We start from the raw sequence: 25,409 nt of genomic DNA, 5'->3' as shown, positions 1-25,409 counted from the left end.
AATTTCTAACCGATATTTTCATCTCTGCCACATGAAACCGCTCTTACGTGCGGTGTGCAGTGGTCTGTCCCAGAGTCTGTTTTGAACTGTAGACATATACAAAAGTATTTGGTCGTAATTGTAATGTTGCAATATTTTATAGGCTACCAAGGTTGGCCAACCATCCTCAAGGAGAGCCTTAAAGGGGGAGTGTTTTTTTTTTATAAACAGGCTTGAATATGCTAAGAAGCCAATAGGCAGAGTATAGCACTACATTTTTGTCTGATTCTCTATCACATTTTATTTTTGTATAATGGTTCCTTTCATCATACACGGATCATACAACTTTTGGACAAGTAAAAAAAAAGTTAAAGTCAAGCCCTGCATACTGCACAGTTGTTAATAACAAAGCTCACCTCGTTATCAGATTCTACGAGCACCTGGTCATACTCGCTGAGTGCCACCAGAAACATGATGGATGTGACGTTCTCAAAGCAGTGGATCCACTTCCTCCTCTCTGACCTCTGACCTCCCACATCCACCATCCTGTCATAGGAAGAGATGAACAATATCAAGCACAGATGAGTGGAGTACAACTACAGTTGGTATGGGAATATAGTGTAGGTCCTATTCGTGTTTGCGAGATTATTATTGTTTCATTTAAACGTAGCATTTTGGTGTAAAAAAAAACAGCTAGCATTTTTACAGCAAAGACATGCTTGAGACTCATTTTAAAGCAACTGTACACGAGAGGATGTGTTAAACTACTTTTTTAGCACGGCTGTGCTGCGGTCGTAGGTACGAGGCGTAGCTGAGTACCAACATAACATTAAAACAATGTGTGAGATATTTTCATTAAAACCTTTTTGTTTGATATATGTATTCATACAGACCCGACAGTAAACCAAGGGTTGCTAGCCGAGCCGTCTGGTCGTTTGTTCAATTGTCCCAGTCAATATTCACGTCATAGGAAGGAATTCCCCTAGACCACGCCCTCTTTGGGGGAAAACAATCTGTCTTCCCCATTGACCCCCCATTGAAAAAGAGCTAACTTCTATTATTTTTTTAAATACAAAACCATGCTAAAAAATCTGCTGTGTTGTACAATGTACACTACCGGTCAAAAGTTTTAGAACACCTACTTATTCAAGGGTTTTTCTTTATGTTTTACTATTTTCTACATTGTAGAATAATACTGAAGACATCAAAACTATGAAATAACACATATGGAATCATGTACTAACCAAACAAGTGTTAAACAAGTCAAAATATCTTTAATATTTGAGATTCTTCAAATAGTCACCCTTTGCCTTGATGACAGCTTTGCACACTCTGGGTTCATTAGGTTGCTTTAACCCTAACTACATGTACAAATTACCTTGACTAACCTGTACCCCCGCACATTGACTCGGTACCGGTACCCCCTGTATATAGCCTCGTTATTGTTATTTTATAATGTGTTAAATTTTAGATTTTTTAAAAACTTTTGTTCATTTAGTAAATGTTTTCTTAACTCTATTTCTTGAACTGCATTGTTCGTTAAGGGCTTGTAAGTAAGCATTTCACGGTAAGGTCTACTACACCTGTTGTATTCGGCGCATGTAACAAATCAAATTTGATTTGATTTGGGTGATTGATTAGCTATGCATATAGTGCCGTCTGACAATCTCTACTCATCAAAATATTTAAGGCTAATCAGTAGCCTACGTCAGCCTAGCTAGGCTACCTTTCTTTTGACTACTCCAGGATTTTTGGAGTCGACTCCAACTCTCGGTGGTCAAGGAGTCGAGATATCGACTCTTTTGGAGTTGACACTCCACCACTACACACAATCACTTCAAACTGAAGCTGGAGAGACAGCAAACTATAAGCATTTCGATTCGTTTTACTTGTTTTTATATTGACATTTATTTGTATATAACCATGAAAATTGTGTTGATGTATCATTTTTCCAGTATCAGAAAAGCTGTCTGTCTCATCTCATCCTAATTCTCTAGTCTACACGATGGTGGAGATCGCAATAAAAAAAATATACAATGTTGCAAAGGTTGGAGAGGCAGACAGCAATGTTTGTAGAAACCCCCGTTGTTGCAAGCCAAACGTTAAACTAGAACAAGGGGTAATAATGTGTTAAATAAAAGCCTTCTTGCTTTTCTCTTGTCATTTGCCCTGGTATCAAGAAAAGCAGTGATATTTCGGATGGAACAGTAAACAAGTGTTTTTTGCGATGTACCTGTTGTTAATGGATTTTTTTAGATCAGCTTAGAACGGATCTCAAGCAATCACAATGCTTGTTTTGACCAACCCGTGGTAGAAATGTAGCTTAGTGTTTCGAAAAGTGTATTTAAGTGTCACTACACAACGATACAATATTTGAAAATACCGATTTTTAAAAAACACATTGTGGACCACTCAAATTGCTTTTTTAGATACTAAAAAACAAACATAGTCAAACATGGTACAGGGGTCATCAAAAAACAAAATACCATACATATTATTTACATGATTGTTACCTGATAAATTTCACACAATTTATTATTTTAATCTAGACCGTTAAAATTACTATTTTCGCTGGACAGCTGATAAAATATAATCCCTAATGTTGTTGTACAACCCACAGTAAAGCAAGGCATGAGCTACTGCTTCAATGGAACCATTGTTACACATGTTTATCTAAGAATGAGCTATAGTGAACTTGCAAGTCTGTACTCTAGATACCCTAAGAATATAACATCAATTGATAGAGCTCCACCCTCTGGTCTGTTCTCCCCACTACATCAGTATGGAAGTTGAAGGCTACATATAAGCAGTGCCTAGTGTGAGTACAGAGACAAACCTCAATCTCACTTTCTCACACTGTGTCGGTTATAGAATAGAATAGAATATAATGGAGTGTAGTAGAATAGAATTGAACAGCTCAGTGAGATTGAGGGTTGGCATACCTGAAGATGACACTCTGGAGGTCGAAGGGGTACTCAATGATGCCCGTAGTGGGGACCCTAACCCTCAGCACATCCTGCTGGGTGGGCAGGTAAGAGGTTTCTGCGATCCGGTCCAATGCATTCATGTAACTATGGAGACAAAAAAAAGGGGGGGGGGGGTATTGTGAGTGCCCACTGCCTAGCAGGAGGGGAAATGTGATGTAGTAGTAGAGTTAGAGATCTCATTTACTCACTATTTGGTAGAGTCCGACAGCTGGTACTCCCGTCTCCGGTCGTAAGCCTCCTGGATGCCCGGGTCATTCCATAAACACTTGATGGCGTTTATGTAGGGGTTCTCAAACGTGTAGACTTTCTCCACGTCCACCTCTTGGACCACGTTAGCGTTGCCCTGAGGGAGGGAAGAAAAAACAGACTGAGACACTCCTCCAGGTCAGACTTTTAGTCGACAGAAACAAATATATAAATTAAATGGCATCAATTCAAGGTTCAGTGAGTCTGAATTGGTACTAAAGCATAACCCAGGCTCAGGCAAACAATCCTGTCGGTGAGTATGGCCGGGTTCCGGGTGGACTATTTTACAGTTGTAATGCGGAGACGATCAGATCTCGCGACACTTGAATAGGTGTTTAATTAATGTCTAACACCATGCCCAGACCAGAAACGCGTGTGCGCCATCGTACGCAAATTGATTTTGTCCCCCGACACTAAACGTGATCACGGCACGCAGGTTGTAATATCAAAACAAACTCTGAACCAATTATATTAATTTGGGAACAGGTCGAAAAGCATTAAACATTTATGGCAATTTAGCTAGCTAGCTTGCAGTTGCTAGCTAATTGTCCTATTTAGCTAGATTGCTGTTGCTAGCTAATTTGTCCTGGGATATAAACGTTGAGTTGTTTTTTTACCTGAAATGCACAAGGTCCTCTACTCCGACAATTATTCCATACATAAAACGGTCAATTGAATCGTTTCTAGTCATCTCTCCTCCTTCCAGGCTTTTTCTTCTTTGCACTCTATATGGCGATTGGCATCTAACTTTCATAGGTGTATTACCACGACCGACCGACCTCGGTTCAACTTTCAATCACCCACGTGGGTATAACCAATGAGGAGATGGCACGTGGGTATATGCTTCTATAAACCAATGAGGAGATGGGAGAGGCAGGACTTGCACCGCGTTCAGCGTCACAAATAGAACTGACTTCTATGTTTGCGCTTGGCAACGCAGACCCTCGTTGGCGCGCGCGAGCAGTGTGGGTGCAATGATTGAATAACATGTATGTGTACATTTATTTTGCAACGCTCGCGATCACGATGTGGTCAGCATGTTAGGTGTCATGCTGGTATAAGGGATCGGGAGACAGGCGCAGGAATGCGTAATAGGGATTTTTATTGCCAAACTACAGCGTGCCGTGTAAAGGCACGGGGACGAAGACCAAACAAACACGTATACCAAACACAGGGTTGAGACCCAAACGAGCGAGGAGTACCTCGAATAAATACACAATCGCACAATGATTATCACACGAGACGAGACCCGTAACAGGCCACAGCACAGGTACTCACACGACCAACGGACATCGGAACAATAATCGACAGGACAATGGTAAACAAAGGGCACACTTATACAATTACTAATCAATGGGAATAGGGACCAGGTGTGCGTAATGACAGTTCCGGAGGGATCCGTGACATTAGGAAGCAATTTAATCTGATATAGTAATATTCTGAGATGAACAGCGAGTGCAACTGCAAAAAAAGAACACAGCCTATTTGTTTCACTATATGCCGCTCCACAGAGGACTCTAAGGGCCTAATATGAAGCTACCACATAGCCCACCTAGCACAACTCCAGCAGTATTTCGTTCTACTATTATTTAGAAAAAGTTAAATGATTGATTCTGAAATCCCCCGAGTCACATGACTGGCTTCACTTCATTATCTGACCTCACCTCATTACTTATCTCTACTGTACCTTGTACACCAAAACCCCAAATGTTAGTGATTGTTTTTGCCCGGTGACAACCAGGGAATGACATGCTACTGCCCCGTTGAATGTATCCAATCCTCAAGCCAACATAACACACCAGGAAAATACCACAGGCTTCATATACAATCCAGGTCACTTAAAACTTGTGATGACTATATGAACACTAAAGAACAACATGTATACAACGTAACATACATAAGGGAACGACCCTATCCTCTATTAACAACCTGAGACTACATGGTCAGATGTCACACCAGGCCTAGTGATTCATATAAGACATGGCCCGTCAACAACTGATAGGTCTCAGTACCTCAATTGGACAGTTTCATGTGGAATTACCTGCAGTTCTAGATTTTTGAGACCTCTCTTTTCTCTGTAACCAAAATAATAGCCTGAATTAGCCTAAGGCTCAGGATAAAGGACACCAGTCTTAATCAAAGAGGAGGAATTCATATAAGCAGTTTCAGTCTACGCAGACAACTGAAACCGAGAAATATGACCTCAGTACACCAGATAACTATTTTTCTCTCTCTCACACACACACACCCTTGGCTGGATGACATGGAATGGGTTGAGAGTGACAGGAAGACACAGGAAATACCGAAACAGACAGGATGTGAATGTGGAAGGCTGTTCCATGACTATGAAAGATAGAGTCATCTTCTTATGCTCACTAACACATCTCTCTCTCGCACACGCACTCACATACACACACAGCTTTCGTTCCCACTCTGTCCCACAACTTCCCTTCTTTCCCTCTCCCACCCTCCTTACCTTGTTGTGTTCATATTTGTAAGGGATCATGAGGGTCTCCGTGGCGCGGATCATGGACTGCATGGCAGTGAAGATGTTCTGGTACACCAGCTTGGTGAAGCCGCGCTTGTCCTCCTCTGAGTAGCCGGCGCCATGGATGATTCTCATCTGTTTAATGAAGGTGCTCTTCCCACTCTCTCCAGTACCTGGGAAAGGGGGAGATGGGTGAGAGGAGGGGAAGGAAGGAATACATGGGTTTTTGAAGAATTGTGAGGCATTATTTACCGATACTGAGTTTTAAAATGTACATGTTTTGAAATATTTGTGAAATATTTAAAATTGGCCAAATAAGGTATATATATATATAGAAAAAAATGTAATCAATGCATTTTAAACACATTCCAACATATTATGGAATGTATTTAAAATGTATTTATAAATGTATGTAAACTGTATATCACAATATATGTTAAATGCATCGTAAGATATATTTAATGTATTTTAAAATACATTCTGAAATATATGTTTATCAAAATATTAGGTCAATTCATTTTAAAATGTATTTGGTAATGTTTTGTGAAATACTCCTACATGCATTTACATTTACTTGTAAGAAATATACATTTTAATTAAAACATTTTTTTTAATCCAAATTATATATTTTGTCAAAATGCATTTTTATTGTACCTGACACGTACCAAAGGCACTAAAATGCATTTAAATTACTACAAAAATGACTACAAACATGATATATTATCAGTCAAGTAGTGACTCCATGTTTTTAAGGTGCATTTGACAAATAAACAAACAAACTTGACGAGAGCATTGCAACCTACGTCCAATGGGCAGAATTTAATGTTAACACTACTGGGTCGTTCCACAAAATGATAGCCTTTTGCGTCCGTTTGATATGTTAAGTAGAAATTGTGCACCAATATTACATTCTGAAATCCTTTTATATTAAATGAGGTGCCCTTTAATATAGACCACATGGAGAATTCAATAAATCTGATTTTGAATCTGAATAAAGATTTGCTCTATGTGATATAATGTATTTCCCTCTGTGCACCCTCTGTGACTTTAACCCACACTCCCAAATGTCTCATGTCTCTGTTTTCACCATCATTGTAAAGCCCTAGTTATTTCATTGCTTTGACATCTAATAGTCAAATCATAGTGTTAAATGTGCACTACGCATAAATCGCTCTGCCATTTCCTGGTTGCTAAAATTCTAATAGTTAGCCTAATTTCAGTTTATGTGACAAAACAAGCGTAGAGAATCATTGTACCATCTAAACCACTGTGAAATCTCTTTTCAATAACCAAAAATATATATTTTTTCCAGCTGTTTGAAGCTGGTGTACAAAACTGAAAGTAAAAGTAAAACCTTTAGAATGGGAAGTAAAGAAATAGTGCACATATAACAGTTATAGATCTATCATTCTTATTGAAAGCAAGTATAAGAAGCGTTAGATCTGTTCTACATGCGCTATTTCTATGCATCCCGTTCGTAAGTTTCGTTTTTGTGTCTTTTACTTTCAGTTTTGTACACCAGCTTCAAACAGCTGAAAATACAATATTTTTGGTTATGTAAAATACATTTCACAGCGGTTTAGATGGTACAATGATTCTCTACACTATACTTGCTTGTTTTGTCACATAAACAGAAATTAGGCGACCAATTCAAATTTTAGCAACCAGGAAATGGCAGAGCGATTTCTGCATATGTGGACACCCCTTCAAATTAGTGGATTTGGCTATTTCAGCCACACACGTTGCTGACAGGCATATAAAATCGAGCACACTGCAATGCAATCTCCATAGACAAACATTGGCCTTACTGAAGAGCTCAGTGACTTTCAACGTGGCACTGTCATAGGATGCCACCTTGCAAAAAGTCAGTTTGGGGAGTGGTGGGTACACCCATCATATGAGCCAGACCAAACCCTCTGACTCCCTTAAGGCCTGCATTCCCTGATAGATGAGCATTGCATGTAGGAAATGCAGTGCGAACCACACTGATCTAGTATAGAACTCCCAAAGGTACCTTCATTTGATTTAGCTTGTTACAACTTTAGCAACTGGACTAGTTGGTGACTGAGGCAGTACATTTATGTATGTGGTAAGGTGACAGTGTATTAAATGACAGGGATGTGATTGTCACCAACAGAGCAGCAGGTAAACCACACCTAAACTATAGATACCAATTATTATGTGTTCTAAGGATGGACTTTATCAAGGTAGCAGTCTTCCCCCATCATTCTACTAGCTCGTCTCACGTGGATTACAATCTCACTTTATGCTACACTCCAACATTTCTATCCATGATTCTGGGAGAGAAAGTTTAGCCCCAGGCGATGCTGTTGGTTCATTGATTGTGCAGGGAGGCTTACAGAGAGTTAGCCTACAATTATAGTGAATTTGTATTTGATTTTGAATAGCCTAGCAATAGGGCATTTTTTATATTTTCATGATTAATTGGGTGACACATTACCTTTAGGGATACAGAATATCTCACCACTATCCGTTTCCATCTCCTCCTCTCTCTCCTTTATTCCTTTCTAGAGCGTGCAGAGGGGCTGTCAACAGTTTAGTGCTCCCGAACAGATTTAATTTAGTTTCCCAAATTAAGCACTGGGTAGCTGCAGGAACAGGGTTGGAGAGCCCCTGGCATACAGAGTTTAGGCCGGAATATCACCTGTCGCCCAGCGAGAGCATGCTCCTCAAACAGTGGTTGATGCATGGAGTGAAATAAGTGTTGTTATATGTATTTCTCGGCTGCTCATATGAAGCACAGCTCAGCTATAAAACTGAAGTAGCCTACCTGACATCATTGAAAAACGGACCATGGGAAAGCGTGCGGACTCCATTTGCTATTCGACTGCATACTGATGACAGGTATTTTTATCCCCTGCCCCTGTTCCTGCCCATTTGATAATGGGACATTCTAAATTGAAACCAATTTTACATATTAGTAAAGACAAGATTAAGTTGAGAATAGTCTGATGGGTGAAAATATGATCACTTGATGAGAGAACAGTGTGTGCAGCCCGAGGCAAGGAACTGATTGCAAACTCTTTTTTTTTAACTTTCTCAAATCATCAATAGCCTATAGTCACATCATGCAGTCTGTACATGTTTGATTTCTAAGACATTCTAAGGTTTGTATCATTCGCAACTAAAGTTGCCAAATAACTCTAACCAGGTGTATAGGATGTGTTTCAAATGATCACTTTTACACTCAACATAGCCACTTCGTATGCGCACTTGCTCCGGAATGGGAAAAATATCCTTTCTATTTTATTCAGCTAAGTTAAATTATATTCTTCTCACTATAAAATCATATAATATAAAATAATGGCACTTGACTTATAAGCAAATCTTGTCAGCTAAATGAACAAGCCTACAGCCTATTGCATGGATCATAGCCAGATAACATACAGTAGGCCAACATATTCTGTTCTTCTGAAATACATTTTCTTCATATCATAATGTTTCTTTAGACCTGCCTAAAATAAATAATGGATTTATTGTGATGACGTATATTAAATTGATTTATTCAACTTTAAAAAATTTGCGTGGAGGCTTGTATGCGTGGAGGCCTAGAGATGCTAAACCTGTTTATGTTAATTAACAGTCAATTACCGTGAGACTGGCATACTTTTGCATGACAATAACCGGCTGACAAAATGCTGTGACTGCCACAGCCCTAGACTCAGGAAGTAAGATTAGCCTAGTTCTGTCACAGAACAGGAAGGAGATCTGTGTCAGGAACAGATGTCAGTTTCCTGTATCCATAGTGAGACACGCAGATACCCAGTGGCGCAGGTTACGTTAGTAACTACCAAAGGCAAGTGCACTATGAAAATGGGGGTGGTGAACCATTTACCTGTACCAGTACTGCTAGGAGATACTGTAAGCTGTTCGAGAGCCTATGGCAGCGTAAACAGAACCGCCCCGATACACAGAAGCAAAGCGAAGCAGTCCCTGGCACACTCTGAGAAAACACATCCCCAACAGGCGCGCACTCGCCGTGCCCTACTGGCACTACAGGGAGACGTCTCTTCTTCACCCAGATCGAGTGCTGGGGAGGAAGAAAAATACATTTCTAGATCAGAGGCTGAGGCAGCTGTTTCAAGAAACGACAGAGGATGACACGTGCCCAGGTCTCCCAACAGAGAGCGGGAGGAGACCAATTCCCCCCACTGAGAATAGACAGCCAAGATTTTCCTTTATCTGATGAGTTGATAGTACAGTTCGGCACCGCACAGTTGCAGGACACAGACCTGGTCTTGGGGCGGAGCAAAGTGAAAGTAGTGGATGGGAATCGCTTGTAGGGCATCAATGAGGTAAATCCGCGTATTACTGCATAAAGAAGGGCTTACTGTACTGGGTGGTTAAGAGAAGGGACGAGGTTCTAGATTTCTTAATGGTGCCTGGATCATATAGAGACACTGTACTCTACTGTACCTGGAGCATTAGCACGTGCTGGGAGGCCACTTGGCCATCAACAAAACTAAAGAGCGCATCATGAGTAGATTCTACTGGCCCCATATTACGAATGATGTAGAAAAGTACTGTTAGTCATGCGACCAGTGCCAAAAGACGACCCCCGAAGTCAATTACAGAAACCTGCTCATTCCACCATTGAAACACCCTTTGAGCAGATAGCAATGGATCTGGTGGGTCCTATTCCCAAATCAGCAGAAGGCACGAATATATACTGGTGGTAATCGAATATGAAACACACTACCCGGAAGCCATTCCCCAGCTAAATATGTCCACTAAAGGGATTGCAAAGGAGTTGGTTCAGATTTCTCCAGAGTTGGCCTACCCTCCTCTATTTTGTCGGACCAAGTGACCCCGTTTATGTCCAGCATAATGAAATACTTGCACACCTTGTACAATATGAGTAAAATACTCACAAGTGTATATCATCCACAAAACAATGATTTATGTGAACGCCTGATTAAAACTGTTAAGTCTATGCTGAAGAAGGCGATTGAGTGAGACGGCAGGAACTGAGACATGTTATTACCTCACTTGTTGTTTGCTCTTAGGAAGGTGCCCCAGTCGTCAACGGGCTTCTCTCCATTCTATCTGTTATATGGGAGGCAGTGCAGAGGGATCCAGGACCTCGCCAAGGAGGCGTGGGAAGCCCAGCCGTGTCCCCACAGAACACTGATAGAACATGTCGCTCTAATGCGAGACCTGATGGCCACGGTCTGGCAAATAGTGAAGGAACACATGGGGAGCGCGCTGCAAGCGCAACAAAGAGCCTACAACCGGACTTCCTAGCCCCGAAGTTTGGGGTCGCTGACGTGCGAGCAAGAGCAGAACCCACGGGCCCTAGTTGACTGACACTGGGAGGTATTTTCCTCCCTCCCAGGGAATACATACCTCATCCAGCATAATTTATACACAGAGCCAGGCAAGAGAGTAAACTTAAGGCCTTACAGAATCCCTGCTGACTGACGATAAATCATCAGGGAGGGAGTGAGAGAGATGGCGCTGACAGACATGGAAGCTCTGCTTCTAGCTCCTAAGGAACTTGGCAGTATTTTTTACATTTATTTTTGTTATTTCTTACAATATTAGACCATAAAAATGTTTTGTGTTCTCAACCATTGTTACTCTCTCTTCTGGGATGGCAACAAGGTTCACGACTCTATTCGGGTAGCCTCTGAGAATAACATTGACGTATATACAGACACCGTGACTGAGTTCATCAGGATGTGTATAGGGGATGTTGTTCCTACTGTGATTATCAAAACATACCCAAACCAAAAACCGTGGATAGATGGCAGCATTCATGCAAAACTGAAAGCGCGAACCAGCCCATTTAACCACGGCAAGGTGACTGGGAATATGGTTGAATCCAAACAGTACAGTTATGCCCTCCGTAAGGCAATCAAACAGGCAAAACGTCAGTACAGAGAAAGTGGAGTTGCAATTCAACGGCACAGACACGAGACGTATGTGGCAGGGACACCAGACAATCAAGGATTACAAAGGGAAAACCAGCCACATCGTGGGCACAAATGTCTTGCTCCCATACAAGCTAAACACCTTCTTCGCCCGCTTTGAGGAAAGCACAGTGCCACCGACGTGGGCCGCTCCTGAGGTCTGTGGGCTCTCGTTCTCCGTTGCCAACGTGAGTAAGACATTTACGCGTGTTAACCCTCGCAAGGCTGCCGGCCCAGACGGCATCCCTAGCCGCATCCTCAGAGCATGTGCCGACCAGCTGGCTGGAGTGTTTACAGAAATATTCAATCTCTCCCTATCCCAGTCTGCTGTCCCCACTGGCTTCAAGATGTTCACCATTGTTCCTGTTTCCAAGAAAGCAAAGGTAACTGAACTAAATGACTATCACCACGTAGCACTCACTTCTGTCATCATGAAGTGCTTTGAGAGGCTAGTTAAGGATCATATCACCTCCACCTTACCTGAGACCCGAGACCCACCTCAATTCGCATACCGCCCCAATAGATCCCCAGACAATGCAATCGCCATCGCACTGCCCTATCCCATCTAGATAAGAGGAATACCTATGTAAGAATGCTTTTCATTGACTACAGCTCAGCCTTCAACACCATAGTACCCTCCAAGCTCATCATTCACCTGGGTCTGAACCCCGCCCTGTGCAACTGGGTCCTGGACTTCCCAACGGGCTTTCCCCAGGTGATGAAGGTAGGAAACAATACCTCCGCTACATTGATCCTCAACACAGGGGCCCCACAAGGGTGCATGCTCAGCCCCTTCCCTTATTTCCTGATGACTATGTGACCACGCACCCCTCCAACTCAATCATCCAACTCAAGTTCGCAGACAACACAATAGTAATAGGCCTGATTGCCAACAACAACGAGACAGCCTACAGGGAAGAGGTGAGGGCCCTGGCGGAGTGGTGCCAGGAAAATAACCTCTCCCTCAACGTCTACAAAACGAAGGAGCTGATCGTGGACTTCAGGAGACAGCAGAGGGAGCACGCCCCCATCCACATCGACGGGGCAGCAGTGAAGAAGGTGAAAAGCTTCAAGTTCCTCAGCGTACACATCACTGACAATCTGAAATGGTCTACCCACACAGACAGAGTGGTGAAGAAGGCGCAACAGTGCCAATAAATTTGATATGGGCCCTAAGACCCTCGTTTACAGATGCACCAATGAGGGCTTCCTGTCGGGCTGTATCCCCCCTGGTATGGCAACTGCACTGCCTGCAACCGCATGGCTCTCAAGAGGGTGGTGCAGTCTGCCCAAGGCATTACCGGGGGCACACTGCTTGCCCTCCAGAACACCTACAGCACCTGATGTCACATGAAGGCAAAATATCATCAAGGACATCTACCATCCGAGCCACGGCATGTTCACCCCACTATCATCCAGGAGGTCAGTACAGCTGCATCTAAGCTGGGACTGAGCGACTGAAAAACAGCTTCTATCTCAAGGCCATCAGACTGTTAAATAGCCATTACTAGCCAGCTTCCACCCAGTACCCTGCCCTGAACTTAGTCACTGTCACTAGCCGGCTACAACCCGGTTACTCAACCGTGCACCTTAGAGGCTGCTGCCCTATGTACATAGACATGGAATCACTGGTCACTTTAATAATGGAACACTGGTCACTTTAATAAAGTGTACATACTGTTTTATTAAGCTATTGCTGCATATATACTATTCTATCCTACGTGTTCTACAGATATACTAAATATTCTATCCTCATACTGCCCATAATGTATATAAGGTCTATACATCCCATCACATATTTAAGCAATAAGGCTAGGGGGTGTAGTATATGGCCAATATACCATGGCTAAGGGCTATTTTTAGACATGGCGCATCACGGAGTATTGGCCATATATCACAAACCCTGAGGTGCCTTATTGCTATTATAAACTGGTTACCAACGTAATTAGAGCAGTAAAAATAAATGTTTTGTCATACGGTCTGATATACCGCGGCTGTCAGCCAATCAGTATTCAGGGCTCGAACCACCCAGTTTATAAATATATTTATACTCCCGGACTCTGACATTGCTCGTCCTAATATTCATATATTTCTTAATTCCATTCTTTTACTTTTAGATGTGTGTGCATTGTTAGATACTACTGCACTGCTGGAGCTAGGAGCACAAGCACTTCGCTACACCTGCAATAACATCTGCTAAATATGTGTATGCGACCAATAAAATCTGATTTGATTTTGAGTTATTGAGTCGTTCCACAGCGCATGATCCAGTCCGATAGTTCTCGTTCCGAAGCCAGACGGAATGATGAGATTCTGTTCAGGACTTCTGAGGAAGGAATGACATCTCCAAATGAACGCATACCCAATGCCGAGGGTAGATGAGCTGATAGAGCGGTTGGGAGAAGCGAGCTACATAACTAACCTAGATCTCACTATAAAGGCTATTGGCAGGTGCCTTTGGCCCCAGAAGACAGGGGAAAGAAAATGTTTTCTACGCCAGACAGCCTTTAACATTACGTGAAATTACCCTTCGGGCTTCACGGAGCTGGCGTGACGTTCCAGCGGTTAATGGACTAGCTACTTAGACCCCACCAAGCTTACGTTGCAGCTTACATCGACGACGTGGTGATCCACAGAGAAGACTGGGAGACGCACCTACAACGGCTACGGGCCGTGCTGGGGAGCCTAAGTAGAGCTAGATTGACAGCAAGAAATGCAGGTTCGGGTTAAGTGAGGCAAAATATCTGGGGTACAAAATTGGGAGTGGTCTCATATGCCCCCAGACAAAGAAAGTGGAGGCTATCTGGGAGTGGCCAAGGCCAGTGTGTAAAAGCATGTGTGATCCTTCCTAGGGATCACAAGTTACAACCAGTGCTTTATACCCAACTATGCATCTATAGTCGCTCCACTGTCCGACCTGACAAAGTAAGACCTTCCCACCCAGGTGAAGCGGACTCAAGCAGCCAAAATAGCTTTCCAAAAGTTGAAAGAATCCCTGTGCGCAAAACCAGTACAAAGCTCACCAAACTTGGGCAGGGACTTCATTGTGCAGCCAGAGGCCTCTGATTTCGGCATAGGAGCAGCTCTCCAAGAGGTTGGGAGAGGACAAGCACCCCATAGCCTACATCGGCTGTAAACTCTCCGAAAGAAAAAGGAAATATGCCATGGTTGAAAGAGAGGGGCTAGCGATATTATCTGTTAGGAAGCAAATTCCCTCTATTGACTGATCACGTACCACTCACCTGCATGGCGAGAAACAAAGAGAATAACAGTAGGGTAACTACAGATTCAGGGTCCCTCACGGAAATGCAGACTACTGTCCCGCCGCGGCGAGAGGGCACTCGACCTGCTGGGTAGATTCTGAGGATGGGGGTGTGTGAGCCACCCAGAGGTGTAGCGGTCAATGGGAGTCAGAGGGGCGGGGGAACGCAGGGAATCCCTGACGATGTCACAAGACTCCCCAAGCACACCCCTTATTATCGGCACAGGGGAAGGCACAGGACCAATTACGCACGGACAAAAGAGAACAATGGAGACACGGAAGGCGAGGAACGAATCGACAAAGAAACGAGGAGAAATATAGAGCAACGAAACAAGAAAAGGAAAGAAGAGGACATTGAGACAAAGAAAAATAATGGATTAAAAGACGAAGAACGTGCGTGAGTGATTCCCGTAGCCAAAAGCCAAAGTCAAGCCTAGCCACAAAAGAGATTGTTTAATTTGTTGTATTTTGAAATACTCTTTGGTTTATAAGTGAAGTGCTCTGAACCGAGCTAGGTTTTTATTTTCCCTTTCTTGAACCTGCCGAGTGCCATGATATGAACATGAAATATACAATTTTAGATTTTTGCATCATAAAAAGCAGATTCTTCCTCTGTATACACCACACCCTGCTATAGATTGGAAGGAAGAAAGGGTCTCCACCACCATCTCCTCCTTACCTTCCAGGCCAACTACACTGCTCAAAAAAATAAAGGGAACACTTAAACAACACAATGTAACTCCAAGTCAATCACACTTCTATGAAATCAAACTGTCCAATTAGGAAGCAACACTGATTGACAATAAATTTCACATGCTGTTGTGCAAATGGAATAGACAAAAGGTGGAAATTATAGGCAATTAGCAAGACACCCCCAAAAAAGGAGTGATTCTGCAGGTGGTGACCACAGACCACTTCTCAGTTCCTATGCTTCCTGGCTGATGTTTTGGTCACTTTTGAATGCTGGCGGTGCTCTCACTCTAGTGGTAGCATGAGACGGAGTCTACAACCCACACAAGTGGCTCAGGTAGTGCAGTTCATCCAGGATGGCACATCAATGCGAGCTGTGGCAAAAAGGTTTGCTGTGTCTGTCAGCGTAGTGTCCAGAGCATGGAGGCGCTACCAGGAGACAGGCCAGTACATCAGGAGACGTGGAGGAGGCCGTAGGAGGGCAACAACCCAGCAGCAGGACCGCTACCTCCGCCTTTGTGCAAGGAGGTGCACAGCCAGCGCCCTGCAAAATGACCTCCAGCAGGCCACAAATGTGCATGTGTCAGCATATGGTCTCACAAGGGGTCTGAGGATCTCATCTCGGTACCTAATGGCAGTCAGGCTACCTCTGGCGAGCCCATGGAGGGCTGTGCGGCCCCACAAAGAAATGCCACCACACACCATGACTGACCCACCGCCAAACCGGTCATGCTGGAGGATGTTGCAGGCAGCAGAACGTTCTCCACGGCGTCTCCAGACTCTGTCACGTCTGTCACATGTGCTCATGTCCTCAGTGTGAACCTGCTTTCATCTGTGAAGAGCACAGGGCGCCAGTGGCGAATTTGCCAATCTTGGTGTTAAATGCCAAACGTCCTGCACGGTGTTGGGCTGTAAGCACAACCCCCACCTGTGGACGTCGGGCCCTCATACCACCCTCATGGAGTCTGACCGTTTGAGCAGACACATGCACATTTGTGGCCTGCTGGAGGTCATTTTGCAGGGCGCTGGCAGTGCACCTCCTTGCACAAAGGCGGAGGTAGCGGTCCTGCTGCTGGGTTGTTGCCCTCCTACGGCCTCCTCCACGTCTCCTGATGTACTGGCCTGTCTCCTGGTAGCGCCTCCATGCTCTGGACACTACGCTGACAGACACAGCAAACCTTTTTGCCACAGCTCGCATTGATGTGCCATCCTGGATGAACTGCACTACCTGAGCCACTTGTGTGGGTTGTAGACTCCGTCTCATGCTACCACTAGAGTGAGAGCACCGCCAGCATTCAAAAGTGACCAAAACATCAGCCAGGAAGCATAGGAACTGAGAAGTGGTCTGTGGTCACCACCTGCAGAATCACTCCTTTTTTGGGGGTGTCTTGCTAATTGCCTATAATTTCCACCTTTTGTCTATTCCATTTGCACAACAGCATGTTAAATTTATTGTCAATCAGTGTTGCTTCCTAATTGGACAGTTTGATTTCAAAGAAGTGTGATTGACTTGGAGTTACATTGTGTTGTTTAAGTGTTCCCTTTATTTTTTTGAGCAGTGTACATTGCAGTCTTTGCAATGCATCAACCAATGGATGTGCGCCATGCCATTGACTGCACAGTTGGGCATCAGATTGCTTTGTCATATGATGCGGTTAGCTGAAATGTTAAACACCTATCCAGGTGTTGTGAGATATGGCAGGCGTCTGCAATGTAGTCAGGCTGGAACGCCGCCTCAGTTTTCATAGAACACAAGGAGGCTGTGGAATACATTTCTTCCAGCGTGATGACAAAGAGCCAATGAGTAGAAAGAGGCCCCACTTGTTTGCATTCAGAGGGGACAGTCAAAAATCTATAGTGTGTGCCTGGTTCTAGAGAGCCTGTATTCTGAGTGGTGTTTGAGGGGTTGCATTCGAGTCAGGAAACTGTTGACACAAGGACGATGATCTAGTATAGTTACAGTACAGTGTTAAAACAATGGCAACGATGCTAAAGTTCACTGTATCTGGGCGGCAGGTAGCCTAGTGGTTAAGAGTGTTGGGTCAGTAGTCGAAAGGTCGCTGGTTTGAATCACCAAGCCGACTAGGTGAAAAAATCCGCCAATGTGCCCTTGAGCAAGGCACTTAACCCTAATTGCTCCTGTGAGTTGCTCTGCATAGGAGCGTCTTCTAAATGACTCAAATGTAAATGTAAAATGTATCTGGAGTTCCCAAACTGACACATGGCCGACAGAGCTGCCTAACAATGGTTGGACTTCCTTGATACACTCGTAAAACTAAAGTGAACGGTCAATGTTATAGTGTTAGTAATGACCTCCCACATGAGTGGTTTTTCTGTGAATTACCCATACTGCATTTCAAGGAATTGTTGATTCGCTGCTGCCGTGCAACAAATGTGAGGAAAATCCAGCTTACTGACCCATGTCCGTAGGCCTATGAGTGCAGGCTTTCAGTTCAGGCAGCTAGGAGTTGATTTGATTACATCTGCCCCTTTTGAACCCAGTTAATTTACAAGCCAAAGACCTAAAACCCCCAGCCTTTTTACGTAAGTAACATTCATCATACAGTAGGCCATATATGAAACGTTGATCAAATAGACTACATTTAGTCATTAATAGTAACTTTGTAATAGATAGTCCATTAAAGCTATATTCTGGGATTAGATAAGCAATCAAACGTGGTCCCTGCCACTTGTTTTGGTATAGGTATAGGCATACAGCCAGCATTCTAGATGCAAGGACTGACAATCCATGACATCCACATGATAGCTCTAAACATATTTTAAAGCTATTATTTTTGCTTGCGGCCTTCTTGTTTGTAAACACTAATAAAACCTTATTTTTTTGTGGGTATGATAGAAAAGGAGAGTTGTGTTAACATTAGGCATCTTCTTCAAGAGTCAATGGGTAGGCTTGCCTGATAATCAGACTGTGATACCTCTGGTTCACAGTGTGAGATTAATGCTGTACATTTGTTTGGAAAAATGTCCTCTCACAAGCAGAATGCTGAATAAAATCATATTTTAACTTACTTTACTGGTTGACCGTGCGGTGGGTCCTTTTGCAGGTAGGAATGTGAGACAATACATCCACAGGAAAGTATAACTACGTACAACTTTTCAAAGCGCTGGTAGTGCGTTCACATTTCAATCACCTGAAGCATTTCAAAAACAGCTGTCTATTTCAGAGATGTGTGCGAGTGGCGTGCACAGATTGTTGGGCCAAACGTTCGGACTCGAAACATGCAGGAATGTCTACATGCTTAATAGTGTAGGCCAACAGGTAAACACCACTGTAAACACGCTTTTATCTCAGGAGTTCTAGACCCTGTAATTGCTACCAATAAAACGCCTAGACTTTGGCCTCATCAGTAAACAGACGGAAACCACTTGGAATGATTTAGGGATCACAACTATCATCCTCAACTATCACTGAAATCAATTGTTGGATGGTGCGAGTGATTCAAAAAATGGTAGCTAAATACACTGAACAAAAATATAAACGCAACATGTAAAGTGTTGCTTCCATGTTTCATGAGCTGAAATAAAAGATCCCACTTTTTTTTTTTTTTACATATGCACAAAAGGCTTATTTTTCTCAAATGTTGTGCACAAATTTGTTTACATCCCTGTTAGTGAGCATTTGTCCTTTGCCAAGATAATCCATCTACCTGACAGGTGTGGCATATCAAGAAGCTGATTAAACAGCTTGATCGTTACACAGGTGCACCTTATGCTGGGGACAATAAAATGTGCAGTTTTGTCACACAACACAATGCCACAGATGTCTTAAGTTTTGAGGGAGTGTGCAACTGGTATGCTGACTGCAGGAATGTCCACCAGAGCTGTTGTCAGATAATTTTATGTTAATTCTCTACCATAAGATGCCTACAACGTAGTCGTTTTAGAGAATTTGGCAGTACGTCCAAGCGGCCTCACAACCGCAGACCACGTGTATGGCGTTGTGTGGTTTGCTGATGTCAACGTTGTGAACAGAGTGCTCCATGGTGGAGGTGGGGTTATGGTATGGGCAGGCATAAGCTACGGACAACGAATACAATTGAAGTTTATCGATGGCAATTTGAATGCATGGAGATACCGTGACGAGATCCTGAGGCCCATTGTCGTGTCCCAGTTCTTCCATGGCCTGCATACTCACCAGACATGTCACCCATTGAGCATGTTTGGGATGCTCTGGATCAACGTGTACGACAGCGTGTTCCAATTCCCGCCAACATCCAGCAACTTCGCACAGCCATTGAAGAGGAATGGGACAACATTCCACAGGCCACAATCAACAGCCTGATCAACTCTATGCAAAGGAGATGTGTCTTGGTGCATGAGGCAAATGGTGGTCACACCAGATACTGACTGGTTTACTGATCCACTCCCCTACTTTTTTTTAAAGGTATCTGTGACCAACATATGCATATTTGTATTCCCAGTCATGTGAAATCCATTGATTTGGGCCAAATGTATTTATTTTAATTAACTGATTTCCTTACATGAACTGTAACTCAGTAAGATTTTTGTAATTGTTGCATTCATATTTTTGTTCAGTATATATTCAAATAAGATGGCTTTGGAACACGTAAGATTGAAAACTGCAATTCGACATGCGTGGCTGGTTACAAACTTAACAGGCTGATTCGCAGGCGTAGCTCGCGTATCACTACCTATATGGAATTTTGGGCTTTACTTGCATCTCATCATCACCACTAGCTTACCGAGAAGCAACAGCTTCAATTCCCGCCGAGCATCCCTCTTATCCCGGCGGAGCTGCCTTTCGATCTCGTCGTTGATCCGCCTGGCTTCTTTCGCCTCCTCGCTGAGGCAACACGCCATTATGGAGTCAAGGGTCATTCTTTTAAAATCACTTTTCCTGCTTCTTTATGCAGATTCCACTTGCAATAAATTATAACAGTTAACGAATATCATATCACGCCCTCACAGCTGCAGAAAAAAACATGGACGCGTTTAATATAAATAGGACATAGCCTAGATGTGGTTAAAATAAAATGTATATTTGTGTTGCCCCCCGTTTCGTGTCCTTTCTGATCGCCTGTCAGTCAGAAGACAGTAGCTCGGGGAGTTAACTAAATGTCAGTAAAATTCTAATTGGGTAATGGGTAGTGTGAATTCTCTTCTAAATATGATCAACAGATCCGTCCGTAGTCTTTGTGATAAGCATTCTCATTCTTGCCCAGTCATCCTTTTCACGTCTTTTATTAAAAGGCATGTCTTCATATCCTACCTCCAATATAGTCCTATCATATCATCCGTTTGATGAAAAAAGACATGAATAAACGTGTCCGCTTTATTTCCAATAGCTCGACTCCCGGGCGTGGTAAAGCAGAATATGGCGGACTTTCATTCCAATCCGCTAGACATGAATACAATTATCTCTCACTCGCAACAAAAAAAAAAAAACACGAAAAAACACGCAACACCAATCGCATGTTAACTTTACAAAACGGAAAAACTCGTCATCCGTGTGCCATGAATAGGAAAACGTTGATTATTCCGCTACACGTTTGCCTATAATACAAATAGAAAAAACGATCATGTTTCGTACAGGCTTGAGCCTTTCCCTTTCATCAATTCCATGTATTTTTACAGAGACCATTCACTCCTGGTCGGTGACGTCGGACAGTGGTAGGGAGTGTCCTCAGAAGAAAAGCGACTCGAAAGTGGGCCTAGTCCCATAACAAGCAGTTGATGTTACCTGCGCTACCTAAAATCTGTACAGAATAATACATACTACATTTGCATGATGGTAGTAGCTGCATGTAAAAAAAAGTAATGCAAAGAGACTGGCATTATTGCATAGCAGAAGAAAAACCCAAGGCAAGCAGACTAAAGCAGTATCTCTACAAGGTATAGGCTCGTCTAGCATACCATTATCCGAGAAATGCTATCTGCCAAATATGTTATCAGTAGTGAATTGGTCTGTGTTGCACAACTTGACCTTTAATCAACAACAATAACAACAAAAGGCCCTACAAGTATCTGAGTTGTTGTTTACTTTCATGTCACAGTTTGGGCCATGGAATAAGTGCAATTTATGACTTGAAGCCCACACAACCTCATAGAATCTGAGGTTTAAAATCCCTGAACTCCAGCACTGCAACTCACAGGATTTAAAAAGATGATTGCAAGGAAAGGAAAATAAATGTTGCTGAGTGAGTGGAACACAAACCTGTTCAAGGCCTGTAAGACCTATTGCAGAGCTATTGTAGGCCTATAGGCTAATGTGTCTCAACTACCTTTTTGAACAAGGCGATATTGTGCTTCTTCACTCGCTGTGTTTACTCAAATCATAGGGCACTGCTGTGTTTCCTGTCTATGGGGTAATGGACAGGATACTGCACTTCTCAAATTTCCTTGAGTACTTCTATTATGCACATTTTAATTAAATGAGCAGCGAAGGCATTTTACATCTATTTAATTGGTAATCTTAAAAAAGCCTCACTGGTCAATGCTTCCTTAATATAGTACAGGTTGGGTTTCTGTACCAGCACTGAAAAAACACATGAGCAAATGATTTCTGCATGATGGATCATTACCTTGGACATGGGAAGAATATAGCTAAGGTGATTGAAAGTTAATAGAACTAGTGATGAGCTGGTTGATTTCCTGTTTGTTACGGGGTTGGAGGATGTTCATTTTCCATGACAAGTCTGCTCCAAAATAGAGTAGGCCTACAGAGCAAATCATGATATGTACAACTTTTTAAAACATTATATGTAAAACGTATTATACTATGTAAAGTATTATTATTGAGCCATGGAAATAGACTTATGTTCATTTAAGCCCTGTGGCTCCTCTCATTGGCAGTTTTGGATGCTCTATTTGCATACTAACTAACAGTTACAATTGAGTTTATCTCACTGAGGAATTTAGTGTTAGTAACTTAAGCAACCCATTTGAGCCATGAAATGGTGTCATAAAAAAAAAAAGAGTGAGGAGCGTTTAGGGAAATGTGCCTTGTCCCAGATCTGCTGTCAGGGGATGCCAGTCACTCAGGCTCCCGAGTGCATCTCAGTGCAAGAGGCGTCACTGCAGTACCTGGTTCGATTCCAGGCTGCATCACATCTGGCCGTGATTGGGAGTCCCATAGGGCGGCGCACAATTGGCCCAGCGTCGTCCGGGTTTGGCCGGGGTAGGCCGTCATTGTAAATAAGTATTTGTTCTTAACTGACTTGCCTGGTTAAATAAAATAAAAAGTCAACCTGTGTCTGAAATGAAGGGCAAATTTCACAGGTAAACATTAGCCAAAGTGTTGCTGCCAGTCTGCTATGGTATGTTAACTACTACACTAGGAAGAAAGAAGAAAACAAATCCACAACATCTTTATAACAGGAAAGCAATTACATAGGTAATCAATAGCTATGTTTCCATTAACTTTTCCAGTGATTTTTTTTCTCGACATTTAATTCACAGACAGACGCGTATATTGCCTACCACCGTGCGTTCCCATTAAACTGTTGTGTCGATAAAAACAGCTGGACGTAATGACGTCACAAAACCTAAAACGTCGAATAGAAATGTGGTTGAAGTGTATCCATCATCTTATTAGGCATATTGCGTATTAATAAAGTGGCTACAGCATGTATGCCCAGCCCACATATCTTTCATATCTCAGGTAGCCCGCAAAATCCAGGATGGATATAATACAAAAATTGACTAATATTTGCAATATTCTTATCATTCTCATATGTCAATTTATCGCCACTGTCCGTGCCATGGTGTAACTTGCAGTCACGCAGGCCTAGATGATCTGAAACAATTTGATAGTGAAACTTCAAATTGCAATGCGAAGCAACTCAGGCATTCTTGAAAGTCAATACGAACTTTGTCCCGCAAAGAAACATTATTTTTTATTGTTGAATAAATGGATGTTGCGAGCAGTAGGCATTAGAATTACATGTGGAGTGAAGTTTTATAGTTGATAACATAATGTGGCAGCATACCTTCAAAATTATTCGGCAGTCATATTTATTCGAAGAGCACAGTTTCCATCATCAGTAGCTACTGTGTGTTTCCATTAACTTGTCCAGTGTATTTTTGTAGACATTTAGAAAGTTCGCATAGAAAATAGATTGCCTACTACGGTGCACTTCCATTTAACTATCTTGTGTCGATAAAAACAGCTGGACATAATGATGTCACCCCCCCAGAAAAGAAACATTTTTAGAGTGGAAAAAATTGATTTTGCTAGCAGTAGGCATTTAGAATGAAATGTGGCGTGGAGCGTTATAGTTACGTGATAACATCACGTGCCCAGTTTACCTTCAAAATTATTCTGCAATCATCATTTATTAGAAAAACACCATTATTTGTTGCAATAAAGAAAGTTCGACAAAATAAAAATCCCCCCCTGTCGAACAGATAAAAATGTTGTTGATCTTTCATAAATGTATCATATATCTGCCGTTTGCATTACACATGTCGCAATCATTTTTTGGGCGTCATTGCTTTTGTAGAACGTGGATCAATTGAATCCTATGACTGCATCTTGCCTACGTCACATTTAGCCTTTTGGCAGACATCCAGAGTGACTGAATAAAGTCAATAAGTTAATCAATGTTGAATTTTTTTTATTGAACCTTTATTTAACTCGGCAAGCCAGTTAAGAACAAATTCTAATTTACAATGACGGCCTACCCCGGCCAAACACGGACGACACTGGGGCAATTGTGCGCCGCCCTATGGGACTCCCAATCACGGCCGGATGTGATGCAGTCTGGATTCATTAGGCTAAAATGCTGAACGCAGTTAGAAATAACATCAACCAACTAACAATGCTTTCTCGTACTGAAATCATGCTGCTGGCAGGAAGCACAATCTTGACTAACAGGACATTTTCACACAGATGAATGGGAGACCTGTGCCACAGTGAGCATTTGACCAGCCCACTGAGGTGCGCAGATGGATGCAAGCGTTGCGGCCCACATCAAGGTGTGTGTACCAGTTTTCGTAGTAGAATCCTACACGGTCGATCCACAGCCACCTGTCCTGGAGATAGAATCCACCGATCCACGCGCTGTGCCGGTTGGCCATTGTCGTTAACTGCTGCAGGAAGCGATACTGTCGGGGGTTCTGAACGGAGGCCAGGTTTGCATGCAGAGTGTTGCAGTGTTCCTCTGCGTTGTGCCACGACAAGTATGAGTTCACAAAGAGGAAACAGCGTGACTGATGTAGGTACCAACCATCAGGGCAGTGCAAAAACCTTATCTCTGGTGCTTGGACCAGCGCAAGAGCATGAGCCTCAGCTTCCCCTTCTTCAAGTAGAGCAAGCTCTACTTTGTTTTCTACCAGTTCTACTATGGTCTCCATTGGAGCGTCACCCAGCGGCTTCAGTGGCCCAGTCTCTTTAGCCTCTTCTAGAACTGGAACAATGCTCAGTTGTTCCACTGCCACAGCCTGCTGCTGCCCTGCTGCTTCCCTTAGAGTTAAGGCCACACAGAGTAATACAGAGATGCTCAGGACCTTCATGGTGATTTTGCTGGTTAACTGTAGCCGTAGGTAAGTCACAGGTAGTATTTTCTCAGGTAGGCCAGTGATGGAGTGATGAGTGGAGTAGCGGTTGCTCCGCTCTTTATATACTGTCCCGTCCTGTATGCTCTCACCAAAGAACGTTACGTGACACAGAGCAATGATAAGTGGAATTTTTATGGTAGTTATGAACGAAGCTGTAAATTGTGATTGGCACTGGAAATTCATTTCCTGAAACCTTGGGTGTTTACGGTCTTTAGCCCGCCGTGTTCCAGTAAATTATGGTAATAAGGGTGTGTTACACTGAAAATAAACCCAGGTGACAGGAA

General features: G+C 42.9%; 2 protein-coding genes across 2 annotated transcripts in view; both read right to left on the bottom strand.

The window, feature by feature from the left end:
• The window catches only part of LOC120063082 (guanine nucleotide-binding protein G(q) subunit alpha-like), a 34,075-nt gene extending 13,102 nt beyond the window's left edge, over positions 1–20,973 (bottom strand). Inside the window, exons 1-5 of the mRNA XM_039013221.1 lie at positions 20,310–20,973; positions 5,689–5,873; positions 3,155–3,309; positions 2,922–3,050; positions 396–525 (exon numbers count right to left, since the gene is read on the bottom strand). Of these exons, the coding sequence (XP_038869149.1) occupies positions 396–525; positions 2,922–3,050; positions 3,155–3,309; positions 5,689–5,873; positions 20,310–20,445 (735 nt within the window). The 5' untranslated portion in view covers positions 20,446–20,973. The remainder of the gene's footprint in view (positions 1–395; positions 526–2,921; positions 3,051–3,154; positions 3,310–5,688; positions 5,874–20,309) is intronic.
• A 3,462-nt stretch (positions 20,974–24,435) lies between these two features.
• On the bottom strand, positions 24,436–25,080 carry LOC120063370 (ladderlectin-like). Its single transcript, XM_039013719.1, has one exon. It carries the CDS (start codon positions 25,078–25,080, stop codon positions 24,436–24,438), a length of 645 nt encoding a protein of 214 aa, XP_038869647.1.
• Between the last annotated feature and the right edge of the window lie 329 nt (positions 25,081–25,409).

The sequence above is a fragment of the Salvelinus namaycush genome, chromosome 18, assembly GCF_016432855.1.
Source record: "Salvelinus namaycush isolate Seneca chromosome 18, SaNama_1.0, whole genome shotgun sequence".
NCBI lineage: Eukaryota > Metazoa > Chordata > Actinopteri > Salmoniformes > Salmonidae > Salvelinus > Salvelinus namaycush.
Note: the sequence above shows the minus strand (reverse complement) of the source record. Positions and strands in the feature narration are given on the sequence as shown.

Coding starts and splice junctions, on each gene's coding strand:
- LOC120063370 (XM_039013719.1), bottom strand. CDS start 25,080: ATGAAGGTCCTGAGCATCTCTGTATTACTCTGTGTGGCCTTAACTCTA.